Here is a 13,097-nt window from a genome sequence, read left to right as displayed (position 1 = left end):
TCTTAGAACCAACCTAACGGGATTAAAAAGCACATTTTACAGAAATTTTACATTTTGCACAAAAAAAACAAAAAAACAATCAATAAAAATGGCAGCCCCTATCTCATAAAAACTCAGAGTGGATTAAATTATTTTATACCTCATGTATGTGAATGTGCTTTTGGTTCACTTTAAAGATTTGCCTAACTTATATTATCGCTTTCTATGTGGTACAGACATCCAAGAAATCTGTGCTTCATTTGTGGTGAGTCAAAGTTCCTCTATTTTACAAACCTGTTACCCGAGCACCAATTAGCAGGTGGATCACATCTATGCAGTGTATGCAAGCAGCTGCCAACCAAGCCAGCTAGTTAGCTGATCACTTAGCAATCCACCTTCTCATCCAAACATGGTAACTTATGGCTTTAGAAAATACACAAAACATGAAAAAGCTTGCACTGAAGCTTCAAAACCAATATTGATCTTGTTTCTCGCATGAAGACCTCAGGAAGATAGGAATCATCAGCAGGAGGTACTGTTTTAAAACATATATTTATAGATTTGTTATTAGCTGTTTACATAACAACTTTAAATTTCAATAAGGAAGCGCCTATGATTTTGTTGCAGCCCTCCAGCCAAAGATAAACCTGACAAAACCTTCATCAGTTTACTCCAAATAACAATCAGATTGTCGTTTGGGATTGGACTGGTGAGATATTATGTTCCCAACAATAATGTGTCCCGTATTTCTAGGAACTGCAGATGAAATATAATTAAAACATTGCAACAATCATGTGCACCCTAATACTGAAGGAGAAACAAGTGTGAGAGTAATAAGGATGTTAAAGGCTTTAAGTTGTACTAACATAACAAGTGCAAAGAAACCAACAGTAGAGTGATACGAATGTGAATCGAGCAGTTTGTACACACCCACACAGTCCTGAGAGGAGTTCTAATCAGGCAAAGAAAGTGAAAACACCTGTGTGGGTGTAACATGGATGTGGCTCTAACTTTATTTGAAACAAAACCAATTAAACCCAAATAAAAAGTTGCTCCGTTGTTCGATAAAAAGGATGTCAGGAAGTGTAAATGGCCCGTGGTGTTGTGTTGAGACTATAGGCTACTGGCTTTCCCCCTGCAAGAACTACCTGCAGGGGGAAGGCCAGTGTAATCTTAACACAAGCTTGTTTTAACCAGCCTGTGTGAGCACATACATTTTTTACTAAATGGGCAGTGTGGCTGTTGAGTGTTTACTGGTGATACTCAGACGGGGGATTCTCGGTTAAGATTAAAGTTGTCTGGTCTATACAGGCTTTCCCAGCTCCAGGTTGGGAGTGCATTAAAAATGGCTAGCAGGACTTTTTCTTCAAATATTTACTTTACATTGTAATTTACAGGATAATTTATGAGAATATAAAAGTGTCAGGCCCACATTGTGTGTACTAGATGCAGTAAATATTAGCTCAGTCACACTAGAGTGAAAATAAGATGGCAGCCTGCTTAGAAAAATTGGTGGCTGTCCTGTGATTGCTTTCAATTTTTTCACATTTGGTGAGCACTTTTGATCCCATTTTGATTGCGTGGGTCATTCCTAGTCACACAATCATGACAGATGGGTGAATTTTTGGAAATAATTGCAGTCAGATTTAAAAATACAAACAGATTGTCAACACGTTACAGTCAGTCTCCGCGAATGAGCACAAATTGTCTGCAATGCGTCTCTTTGCAGCAGGGAAGTCAATTCGGTTGCAAACCGGTTTTGTCCTGGTTATATTCCTATATAAACCAGGTTTCTGAGCAGTTTCTATGACAATTTGCGGTTAAATTGCTGTCCTGCAGCAACTACATCAGTATTTCTGGAGGAATATAAAGTCCTGGCTAGACTCTATATACGTATGTAGATGACAACAGATGGCAACACCTTTTCACTGATTTCTTACAGCTAATATTATCACAAACAGACAATTTGATCCCAGTCAACTGGAAACTGATAGCAGACTAACTCCATCTTATTGTTCTGTTTTATTGCCATCAGACATGGCAAACCTGGTCTTGGCTTTAGAATCAACATTTCAAACATGCTCATAAACATGACAGGTCCAAAACATTAAAAGTGAATGCTGTCTAGCTGTTGGGTGGCACATTCTTACTCTTTGACGGCGCAGCCTAATATTAATTGTACCTAATCTGGATGAAGCCTAAAGCAGTCAACGATGTTTTAATGCCCTTTGCCCAGGTTATAACCCCTTTACGTACTTGTTACGACTGTGATCGCAATCATATGTAAATTTGAGTGCGCAGGTGCTCCTCCGTGGTTGGTGCATCCAGGGTGGATGGCTCGCACCGATTGGCTGAGGACCGGGAGGCAGCGAATAAGAAGAGACCGCCAGGGACTGCCATGTCATTCATCCTCGACCCAACCCAAACGGCAGACCGTTCACCGTGTCACTATGGTACTATGTTGGTTAATGTAAGACCATGTAGGGGTGGACCGCCTTTTTGTTTGATCAGTTTTCTCCTGTTTTTGTTAGGCAGGGAGGAAAGTGATTGTCGTTTGGTTTAGTTCTTTTGAGTAGGTAAGTTGTGTTTTTTCCTGAGATAGGCTACATTTTGTTTGTTGTTTTGGCCTTGGGTTCACCCTGAAGTTATGGTATGCTCCCTTCCTTTTTTTAACTGCACTCGTTGTAAATAAATCACTGTCACGAAATATTAAGTGTGTGACGTGCTGCTTGGGGTTGGACGGGGATGGATCACCCTTTATGTTGTGGTCTGGCCGCACCATAACAGTACTCATTTGGTGACAAACATCTTAAAGTGGATATAGTGTCAATTTAGTTGAACAAGAATGTTAGAAAACACAGTTCTTCTCATTTTACCCCCAAGAAGAGGCCACATGCCATCCATTTTCTTGACTGGGAGCTATCCCAGCTAACACTGGGGGAAAAGCAGCATACTCTTTGGATAGCGTGCCAGCTTATCACAGGAAAAAATACACACACACAAGCAAAACTACAGCCAGTTTAGCATCACCAATTAATCTAACCTGAATGGTTGACCTGTAGCAGGGAGGTGGAAAAACCCACAGAAGCACACAGAAAGACTCCAGGTGAACCCAGAACTTTCCCCCTAACCACTTCAATCCAATTTCACCATAGGTGAAGTATAAAGTACAATTAAATCACAGCAAAGTGGCTCCCGTTGCTTGGTCATCAGTGATAAACTTTATGGTACGAACCGTATCCGCTAATATGCCAGAAAAACAGGATGCTGCAAAGTAAACGATAAACAAGGGAGAATTTTACATGTTTTAGGGGAACAGTGCGTGTGTGAAAGGCTGCCGGGAATCGAAGATGATTTGAATGGACCATCACAACCATCCACAAGAGGCGGAGTCACCCATCCACCCAGCGTGCAGTCTTCCTGGAAGTTGCGGTAAACGGTAACGAGCATACACTCATGCAGTGTATAAAACCACTAGGTTTGGGATTTAAACCCTGTCTCCATGGCAATTGCTGCAATGATGACAAATTTTCTGTTTCAATAAACAAAATGGCAAAAAAAGAAAAAAAAATCCACAACTCTGTGCGTGTGTGTGTCAGGATTTCACTGATGCACACGTCACATGTGTTACACTGAAGGGGCACATCAACACCACAGGACATTTTACACGGTGTGCCTCACAGACAGAATGAAGCAGAATTGGTTTGTCAGAGTTTGTATTTGCAGTCTGCAGGATCAGACTTTAAGTCAGCAAAGTACTTCAGAAGACGCTGCAAATCGTGAAATGTTTATTTGCAAGGCTACCTGCACCTTGCAGCTCATTCTCCCGAGGATGAGTCATCCACAGGCTACATACAGTACATTTGAGGTGAGCTTTGGATAAGCTCCTGGAGGAGAATGTAGAGGGGCAAAGAACACTGCTGAGCCATCACAGATGTACTGATTTTCTGTCACATTGTTTCACAACAGGAGACATTACCTGGTAAAGGAAACTGTAAATCTCACCCATCCTTCCCCTCCCCTTCCCTCACGATTACCACCGCACAAGGTCCTGTCAACAGTCAGATGTGTATTGATAAAGAGAGCCAGATATTTGCTGTCACATCTTTTTTCTCTCTCTTTTCCTCGCAAAATATGCTGGCTGAATCAACTGCAGTCAGAAATGAAACGGTTCTGCAACTGCTGGGTGATCAGCGAGGATGACAAACACATAACCATATATAAATAAAATCAGATAAATCTCTGCTGCACTTATCACCATCACCATCATCCTCTCTGTGCTCCAACATGATCAATCGACAGGCTTTACAAAGTCAACAAAATCAGCAGCTCTCAAACCCCAGCACTTTGTAATGTGTCCAGCGCAATGTTCCGTTTATGAACTTGCTTAGTCCCTTAAATGTTTTAAAATAGTGCAATAGTGCCTACAATTAAACCAAGAGGACCCATTCAAATGAAAGAGAGAAGAGCACTAAATGCTCACACTGGAGTAGCCAGAGTGCAGTCTTGGATAAACAACCTAAACAAATGATCAAACTCACAATTTTCAGAGCACCTGATGAATACATTTATAAACTCTTACCTTGTCTAGAGTACTACACCAAACCACCTTTTAAACCGAAGCACGTCTCCAAATGTGCTACACTTCAACAAACAATACAGGCGAGTTTATTGTGTTGTTAAATCTCTGTTCCTTTGCTTCCCACAGTGGGATTTACTGGACACAAATGTGCACGGTGTAAACAACCATGTTCACATCCCTGTTTTACATGCCAAACCTGGGTGCATACCAGGAATTTCCATAAACCCCATTTAAATATTTGCATTAGGCATCACGGGACGGGCCAACGAGCAAACGCAAACCTTTGGTGCTTTTCTTATGCTATGTTTTTGTCTCAAAAAAAGAAATGAAAAAAATTGAATGAATGAAAGTTTCTTTTATGCTATATATGACTAAGAGGTCACAGATTTTTCTTGTGCCCCCCCCAGGTGTCACAGCCATGTGATTCAAGGCCAACAGAGGAAAAACAAAAGCCAAAAAAAAGATTAGTGGTAAAAAAAAAACCAAAAAAACAAAAACAAAACAAAAAAGGACAGACACTGGTGGTCAGCGCTCCACTCTGACATATTGCTTTAAGATATCAGGTCATCTAATTAGACAGGGGGCGAAAAGTTCACAGCTGTGACGTGCGGCCTTGTGGGAGTCAGGAACATTGCAGGAGAGATCATACGGTTTGCTTTTATACTGAGCGGTCTGCTCATATAATGGCAGCCACACAAAACAGAAGGTTTCCAATCAAAAATGTATTAAGGATCATATTAAATGCAATTGTGATTTGTGTGTGTGAGATGGTGTGTGTGTGTGTGTGTGGGGGGGGGGGGGGTTAGCAGGTTAAATGTGGCAAATGCTTCACAGGCAAATGTTTCATGGACAGCCAGCATCTTTGCTTTGAGCAGCCCTGTCTGTTGTCTGCTTTTAATCACTCACCTCTGACTCTGCATGAGGTTCACTGAAGGTTATTATGCCTGTAATGAGGAGCAATGAATAAAGGAGTAAAATCTAAATTCCTCTGTATGTGCTCCAGTCAGTCTGGTGATGAGACTAAGACAGGTACTGGTGATAACATGATGGCAATCAATCAAAAAAAAAAAGAAAGAAAGAAAGAAAGAAAGAAAGAAAGAAAGAAAGAAAGAAAGAAAGAAAGAAAAGAAAAGAAACGAAAGCACTCCTTCTTGAGGGCAAAATGCTATTAAAGTCCCTGCCATCTTCGTTTAACAGTAACAAAAATAGAGTTAACAACTTTGTGACGCATTTGCACAGGGGTGTCTTTTACTAACAAATGACAACACATAGCATGTAATGTCTCTCGGGGAGGCGAGATAAAACAATGGGTCCGACATGATCTGAGATTCTACCTGCAGTTGCTAAGCAACACCCACCTCCAACCTCTCAATCTGTCCCATTGGTCAGCAGGAAAAACGCACAAGGCGTCCCATTGGCTAAGAGAAAGTTAATAAACTTTAGCCAGAACCTGCCTCCCTGTGTGCGCACACACACACACTCTCTCTCTCTCTCTCTCACACACACACACACACACACACACACACACACACAATGAAGAGATTCTTGTGAATGAGAGCATGAGAGGGTGTCAGTGCTTGCGCAGTACAGTGCTGATATATGCATTGAGCTCCTGAGCTAAAAATAAAGATCACACCGAATGCTGTGCCACTGGAAGTTGCAAGACTGAATTCAAAGTGACAAGTCTAGTTCTCTCCAGACAGAGCAATGAGGTCCCACCCTCATAATAGATCCAGCAGTTTTTTTTGTCTTTGGTTTTTAGTATAGATTTCAAACAGAAGCCTGTTCCCAGTGATTCACCACATTTCATCAGTCTAAAAATGTAACACAGGGAAGCCCAAAATATCTTCAAGGCACAACTTTAAAGTGGCGTTTAGCAGTACTTTCCAAAAAGAAAAAAAAAGAAAAAAAAGTAGCTTCTTATAAGACCATGCTCAAGTATATTATAATGTATGTCTCTTAATTAAAAAAAAAAATAGATATATATAGATATATATCTATATATATCTATGCTGTATTTAGCTTAAAAAAACTGGTGTGGCAAACGTTGGATACTTATTTCGTTTTTACTTTAATCCTGAGTCTCTCTGTTACATATCTATTTCAGCCATTTGTTTTTTTTTTTTTTAAATGAATTTAAGCTCATTTATCTGTTATTCTTAGCTAAACAATTTATTCATTAGTTGTAGCTGTTTAAAAGAGCTCGACACAAATAAAGAAAACACAAGCAATTTAGGAAACGATTTCACAGGTTTCACAAAACATGTGCATCATTTTAAAAAGTGAGAAAATAACCAAGTACAGAACCAAGTTGAAAATTGCCTACAGTGCATTGGCGCTGCACAGCGCTAACGCATTGACGCCGTGCAGCCCCACACACGAGGCAATCCGCGTGAACTCGCTAACGGAAATCTGCCATGTTAATGCGGTTATGGCGTTAACGTCATTTTAACGAGATTAATGCTGATAGCACTAACATAGTGAGTCAAGAAGAAACCTATTGCATTTTCAATTACAGTGTAACTAAGGGAGAATTCAGGGTCACCTTATCTATTAGCATTATCAAAAAAGTAGTTTTAAGTCTTATCCTAAAAGTAGAGAGGGTGTCTGTGCTGAATTCAAACTGGGAGCTGGTTTCACAAGAGAGGCCTACAATGAATTAGTGCATGACAGTAAACTGATAAGTAGTTTTCTTTTCAATGCAGTCCACCACGATTCCTTTATTGACCACTATCACTCTAACATACCTTCTGTATAAGAAAAAGACTTTTATTTTTTTATATATGAGGCAACACCAAAGTGATTTGTATCTCCACCTGGGGATCTTTTGCTCAGTATAAAGGAAATCAGCAGCTATATTGACATAAGCAGAAAACTTGATGGCCCAAATATGAAAGAAAAAAGTAGTCATATATCAACATTTACAGACAGCTTTGCTTTACATGCCTATTTGCAGCTGTTAGATTTATTTATTTATAAATGCTCCAGAGAGACCTCTTTGGTAAGGAAACTTAATTCTCTGATCCTGTGATTTAACCCTAACAGCACAAAGGTCCCTTGTTCAAATCCATGCTAGGGCCGTTCTGTGCTCTCTGTGCATATGGTTGAATGCCTTATCTTGCTGCGAGTGGTGCTTAAACCCCATATGAGAGCCACTTTGACATATTTGCCTTACTTGTATGAAGCCTGAATTAAGTTGCCTACATTGGTGTTGGAGTGCAGCCTAACTTTGTGCATTGTTCCTCCTTACAGCCAATACTTCCAAACAGTAACAATGTGACAATTGTGTTACGCTTTGAAGGACAATTGTAAATGGTCTGGCAGTCTCCACCTTTTCCATGTGTTCTTTTTAAACATATTTTTGGCAATTGAACAAAAAACAAAAACAAAAAACCAGAGCAAAAAACACCCAAACACAACACCAAAGTACTTTCATCTGTAAAGATAGCATCGCTGGAATCACGATCTCTTTCCTAAAAGCATATGAATGTTATAGGAAGACAATAAGAGTTATGTGTGACTCACTCCTAGCTCAGTTCAATTTCGCCTGCCATTGTATTTTTCACCTTCTCTGAGGCCGTCTGATGTCACTTACTTAGTGTTGGAACATCTTGTAACTGAAACGTCATTGAGAACCACATTCACGCGCAGCATCAATGGCACAAAAAGCAGATATTACTTTCTTTTTTACTTTTTTTTGATGAAAAGGATCTTTTTATTGAAAAACCACAGATTCTCTTACAAGCACTTTTATTATGAAATATCTATAAACCCATGTTATTACCTGTACAGGATAAAAATAAGAAACACAAACAGCTCAGAGTCGAGCAGTTTCGATGTTATTAGCTGCCCTGGTTAATGTGGTCACCTAAAAGCTGATCACCATTTGAAAATAGATCAAAGTACATAATGTACAAAAATATCTGCAGGACACACAGTGATTTATCCATTTTTTTTCTTTTTGCTGTTAGTGTGAACATAACTTTAATAATACAGGTTAAAATACAAAGAAAGGCTCCAAACTAATACAAATCAAGAATAATCTGAATGTTCTACAACTGCCCATACAATGCTTATGTACAAGTGAAAGTTCACTTCAGTGCAAGGCTGAAAGGAAATAAAACGCGACTCAGTAGAACTTTTATCCAATTACATTTAGCATTTCTGCATGATTGAGCACTTTCTTCTAAGCTTTGGAGAAAAAAAAGATCTTCTAAAAACACCAATGAGGATGGAAAAGGTTCAGGGTCGAAAGTGTTTTTAAAGGCGATATGACTTGAGCTCAGTGCTGCCTCACATGCGTTTAGCCACTCGTTTCAGCTGCTGAGATGTTTTATAGAAAATGGACTTGGGTTTCTGCGGTTCAATGAGGTTAAGATATCCTTCAGAAGCGCTCCTCACAACTCTCCGAGGCTTGTTCTCTGAACCTGAGGAAGAAACACCAAACAGAGGATATGGTCAAGAATAAATAAAACTGTACTCCTCTATTCCCGATGGATCTCAGTAGCATTCGGTTACTGATCGCTAAATTCATATGTAATGTGATGAAATCAAAGCATCCTTCTGGTTCACATGTAGAGCAGAATTAATTCTGGAGTTATGAGAGAGATGCACAAGTCAATAAATGCGTTTGGTCTTTCAAAGCAATATCTGGTGTCAATATACACTGTGACCGTTTGCTGGGTCAGGCATTCAATGTTCTGGCTTTACAGTGTGTGTTTGTGGATGTCCTGTTTTGACACTTACCAACAAAACGATGCACTCTGAGTGGCCTCTGGGCCACCAAGGAGTCTTTCTTTACGCGCTTTGCTGCATGTGTTAACTCTTCTCTGAAGCTGCTACAGCACAAAAAAAACAAAAAAACAAAAGAAAAACAGAAAACGTAATCAGGGCCAGAAACTCAGCACTGTCCTGTCAGAAATGTCTGTTGTCACTTTTGTGGCCATTTTAAACAGCTTTAAGAGCTTAATTGGCCAAAAACACAGAGAGGTATATTACCAGTTAAACTTTCGCTTCCCTTGTGCAGCAGACGTCATACTCATGTAGGTCGGGTTGGTGCGTCTCGCTTCTTGGAGCGGTGCGATCTGTTGTCTGTAGAGCAAAGGTTCATGTTACATGACAAGTCTGCTGTTTGGCACATTTCCCTTCAAATCCACCTCACCTATCTTAATTTTTGTTGTGTATTTCTCAGCTTGATATCTGGTGTGCATGCAATCAGAATTTGGATATACCAACTTTGCTGTCAAAAAGTTGGCTTATGCAAAATGAGCATCCTACCTCATTTTCAACAGTAAATCAATGATTTTTGGTTGGGTGTGGCTCTTTTTTTTTTTTTTTAAACAGGACTCTGTAATCTTGTGGCAAACTGATCTTTCTTTTTCTTTACGACATCACTTCATTTCATTGAGGTTTGCAGATTTTCATTTATGCACAGCTCTCTTAAGGTCTTTCTGCATCATTTCAGGTTGAGGTCTGGACTTTGACTGGGCCATTGCGACACCGTGATTTTTCCTTTTCAGTCATTCTGCTGGAGATTTGCTGTTGTGCTTGGGATCATTGTCCTGTTGCTTAACCCAGTTTAGGCCAAGCTTTAGCTGACAGATAGATGTCCTTACATTTGACTCAAGAATACTTCGAAGTTCATGGTTGACTCAGTGACTGCAAGGTGAACAGGTCGTGTGGCTTTAAAACAAACCCAAATCATCGCCCCTCCGTGCTTGCCAGCTGGTACGAGGTGTCTGTGCCAATATGCTGTGTTTGTTTTTCACCAAATATAGCTTTCTGCATAATGGTCAAAGTTCGCCACTTTGGTCTCAGCTGTTCTAAGGACATTGTTCCACAAGCCTTGTGGTTTGTTCTGGTCAAACAAGTAATATTTGTTCAGTCTTTTTCTAATTGTACTGTTATGATCTTTAACATCTAACATGCTAACTGAGGCCTGTGGAGTCTGACATGTAGCAATTTTACTAAAGACTGCACAGTCTGACGTTGGGGTGAATTTACGACGAGGTCTGCAGCGGGGAAGATTGTGATGTTGTGTTAATGCATACCAGAATGCGCTGCTTTTATTAAGGTGTTCATATATGGCAAATTAATTGTGGATGTTGCATTAACCATACGTAAAGCTCTGGTCTTTTTTCCTCCATCTAGCAGCAGCTGGAGGGCAAGTGCTCTCTTAAAGGCTGGATTAGCAATGATGGTAAATGGCCTGCATTTGTATAGCGCTTTTCTAGTCCATAGGACCCCAAAGCGCTTTACACTACATTCAGTCATTCACCCATTCACACACACATTCACACACTGGCGATAGCAAGCTACATTGTAGCCACAGCTGCCCTGGGGCGCACTGACAGAGGCGAGGCTGCCGGACACAGGCGCCACCGGGCCCTCTGACCACCACCAGTAGGCAAACACGGGGTTAGTATCTTGCCCAAGGATATTTGGCATGCAGCCAGGATGCAGCCTGGGATCGAACCACCGACCTTCTGATTAGTGGCTGACCTGCTCTGCCACCTGAGCTACAGCCACCCACAATATGATATTTATTATTTGAGGAAAAAACAGCTTGTCATGATGCAGTGTATTTGTGCTGTAGTGAAGATGTTTTGAAACCAGGCAGATTGTTTGTGGAGCCATTTCATTGTTTGAGGTGATGCGTTTTGCTTTTGAGGTTGGTCAGGAACAAATTTATCCAACAAGTAAGAACGATTCTCATTTTGTTTGGCACTTCCAGCCGAAGACACAAGGTCACTGCTCAGCTCAGTTGACTTAAGCCTCTTTGCCCAATGTTCCACTCTGAAGACTTGGTGCTGGTGAGAATAACTCTACTCTCTATCTTGTTTTGATTAAAGTCTGAAGGATTTACCAGTTGTGGGTGGTTTAGTTACCGTGTGCTTTGAAACATTTAGGGGATGATTTTAAAGATCTTGTGGAAAGAATTAAAAGGCTGCATTAGTACTTGTAAACCAGCTTTTAAAAATGTAATTTGTTTAACTAATTCTGTTAAGAGTCTGACTCATACAGTTTAACCCACTGTGCTTCTGCTTCTGTTTTTGTAACATTACCAGCTTGTGTTGAGAAAACCTGTTTGGTGGATGAATAAAGGGGTTATAGATCAAGTATTTTTTCAGCTCTCACTCAAGACTAGCAAGAGAAATCGTGTGCAAACTGTGCAAAAACCTAATGTGGAAATGTGCCTGAATGTTGCACCAGGGAGTTGCCGTAGCACGAATGCTGAAGTTGTTTTGCTGTCTTATACAATAAAAAATTAAGCTCTACTGTAAGATACACTCACTGAAAGCATAGATAACAGCTGAAACAAACATTTGCCGTTAAAATTAATTTTTTTTGTTTTTTTATTTTACCGTTTGGTGGTCATCTGATTCCCCTCCATGTCTTTGTTAGGTTGACCCGAGACGTCTGTGGACGTTGATGCTTGACACGGACTACTGCTGCTTATTATGATGGTTGCGTTACTTGCAGCTTGGTCTTCATTGTCTATAACTTCAAAGGTCATGTTTGGATCCATGGCACTGGAGGAGCCTGGCAGCTGGGCCTGGGTGTTTTTTTGACACGGTTCTGGCGTGCACTGGAGAGGAAACATGTCCTCCTCAAATTCTTGGCTAGCAGCAACTGTGCGGGGGCTTTGCGGTGGAAGTAACGCAGATAAATTTCTCCTGATGGGCATTCTGGGAAGTGATTCCTGTGCCACATCTGTTTGATTTCCTTTGCCTGGAAAACCAAACAGCAGCAGTAAAATCAGTCCAAATCAGAAGACACAATAATAAACAACATTATTCCCACCAACAGGAAAGATAATGGCTGCTCTTATTTTTATCAGGGGCCTAACATTTTCTTAAAACAAATCTAATTATTTATATATTTGTTTTTTCTGTTTTACTGATATCTTTTTTGATATCTTTAAAAGCGCCCAGACTCAGTAAAGAAAACAAAAAGGCGTGTTGCATCAATCTATCAACTCAGCAAATATCTGATCAGATTCTGATGAAAACTGCGGGTTGGTTGCTTATGCATGGCACTGTCAGTGCTAATCAAAACACACCCACACAGCCCTTTGAAAGCAGATTGATTTTTTTTTTTCTTAAACTGTTGGAACTCTTAATGAATATAATTAAAATAAACTTTAACTTTGTTGCTTATTTGGTCAAATTTTGTACAAAGCATTTCTCAAAATTGTTGAGACCAACAGATTTCAATGACTGTTAGGACCAACCCATTTCATATACGGATTCTTATCAAAAAAACTAATATTTGAACAGTCACAGATGGTCAAACCTGGACTGAGAAAGTGGAAAAAATTAAAGTGGAATGCCCCTGTATACTGCTTCCTGTTTCCTGAATTCATTTCCTATGCACACACTGTGTATCCAGAGTTTATTGCTCCAGATGCCGTATGTGTTTTCAGCCGGTCACATGATGGAAGAGGATGTATGTCAGCAATGTCCCCATTTTATTCCGTGACTACAATGTTTGCTAACAGTATTAAAACCACCTCTGCAATAGGTTATTTATATTT

At 40.1% G+C, this 13,097-nt stretch overlaps 1 protein-coding gene across 3 annotated transcripts in view; it reads right to left on the bottom strand.

Annotated features, from left to right (window-relative positions):
• Positions 1–8,240: 8,240 nt before the first annotated feature.
• The window catches only part of kif18a (kinesin family member 18A), a 48,496-nt gene continuing 43,639 nt past the window's right edge, over positions 8,241–13,097 (bottom strand). For 2 of the 3 annotated variants that reach the window (XM_085270762.1, XM_085270778.1), the window contains exons 15-18: positions 11,926–12,292; positions 9,560–9,652; positions 9,308–9,399; positions 8,241–8,988 (exon numbers count right to left, since the gene is read on the bottom strand). In XM_085270762.1, coding sequence (XP_085126888.1) covers positions 8,855–8,988; positions 9,308–9,399; positions 9,560–9,652; positions 11,926–12,292 — 686 coding nt within the window. In that variant the 3' untranslated portion in view covers positions 8,241–8,854. The remainder of the gene's footprint in view (positions 8,989–9,307; positions 9,400–9,559; positions 9,653–11,925; positions 12,293–13,097) is intronic. The other variant, XM_085270770.1, reaches the window with a different exon arrangement.

The sequence above is a fragment of the Mchenga conophoros genome, linkage group LG1 (assembly GCF_057382185.1).
Source record: "Mchenga conophoros isolate Kocher_MC1m ecotype Shallow Benthic linkage group LG1, M_conophoros_male_GT1.1, whole genome shotgun sequence".
In the NCBI taxonomy this organism is placed as follows: domain Eukaryota; kingdom Metazoa; phylum Chordata; class Actinopteri; order Cichliformes; family Cichlidae; genus Mchenga; species Mchenga conophoros.
The sequence above is the reverse complement of the archived record's forward strand: the minus strand, read 5'-3'. Positions and strand labels throughout refer to the sequence as shown.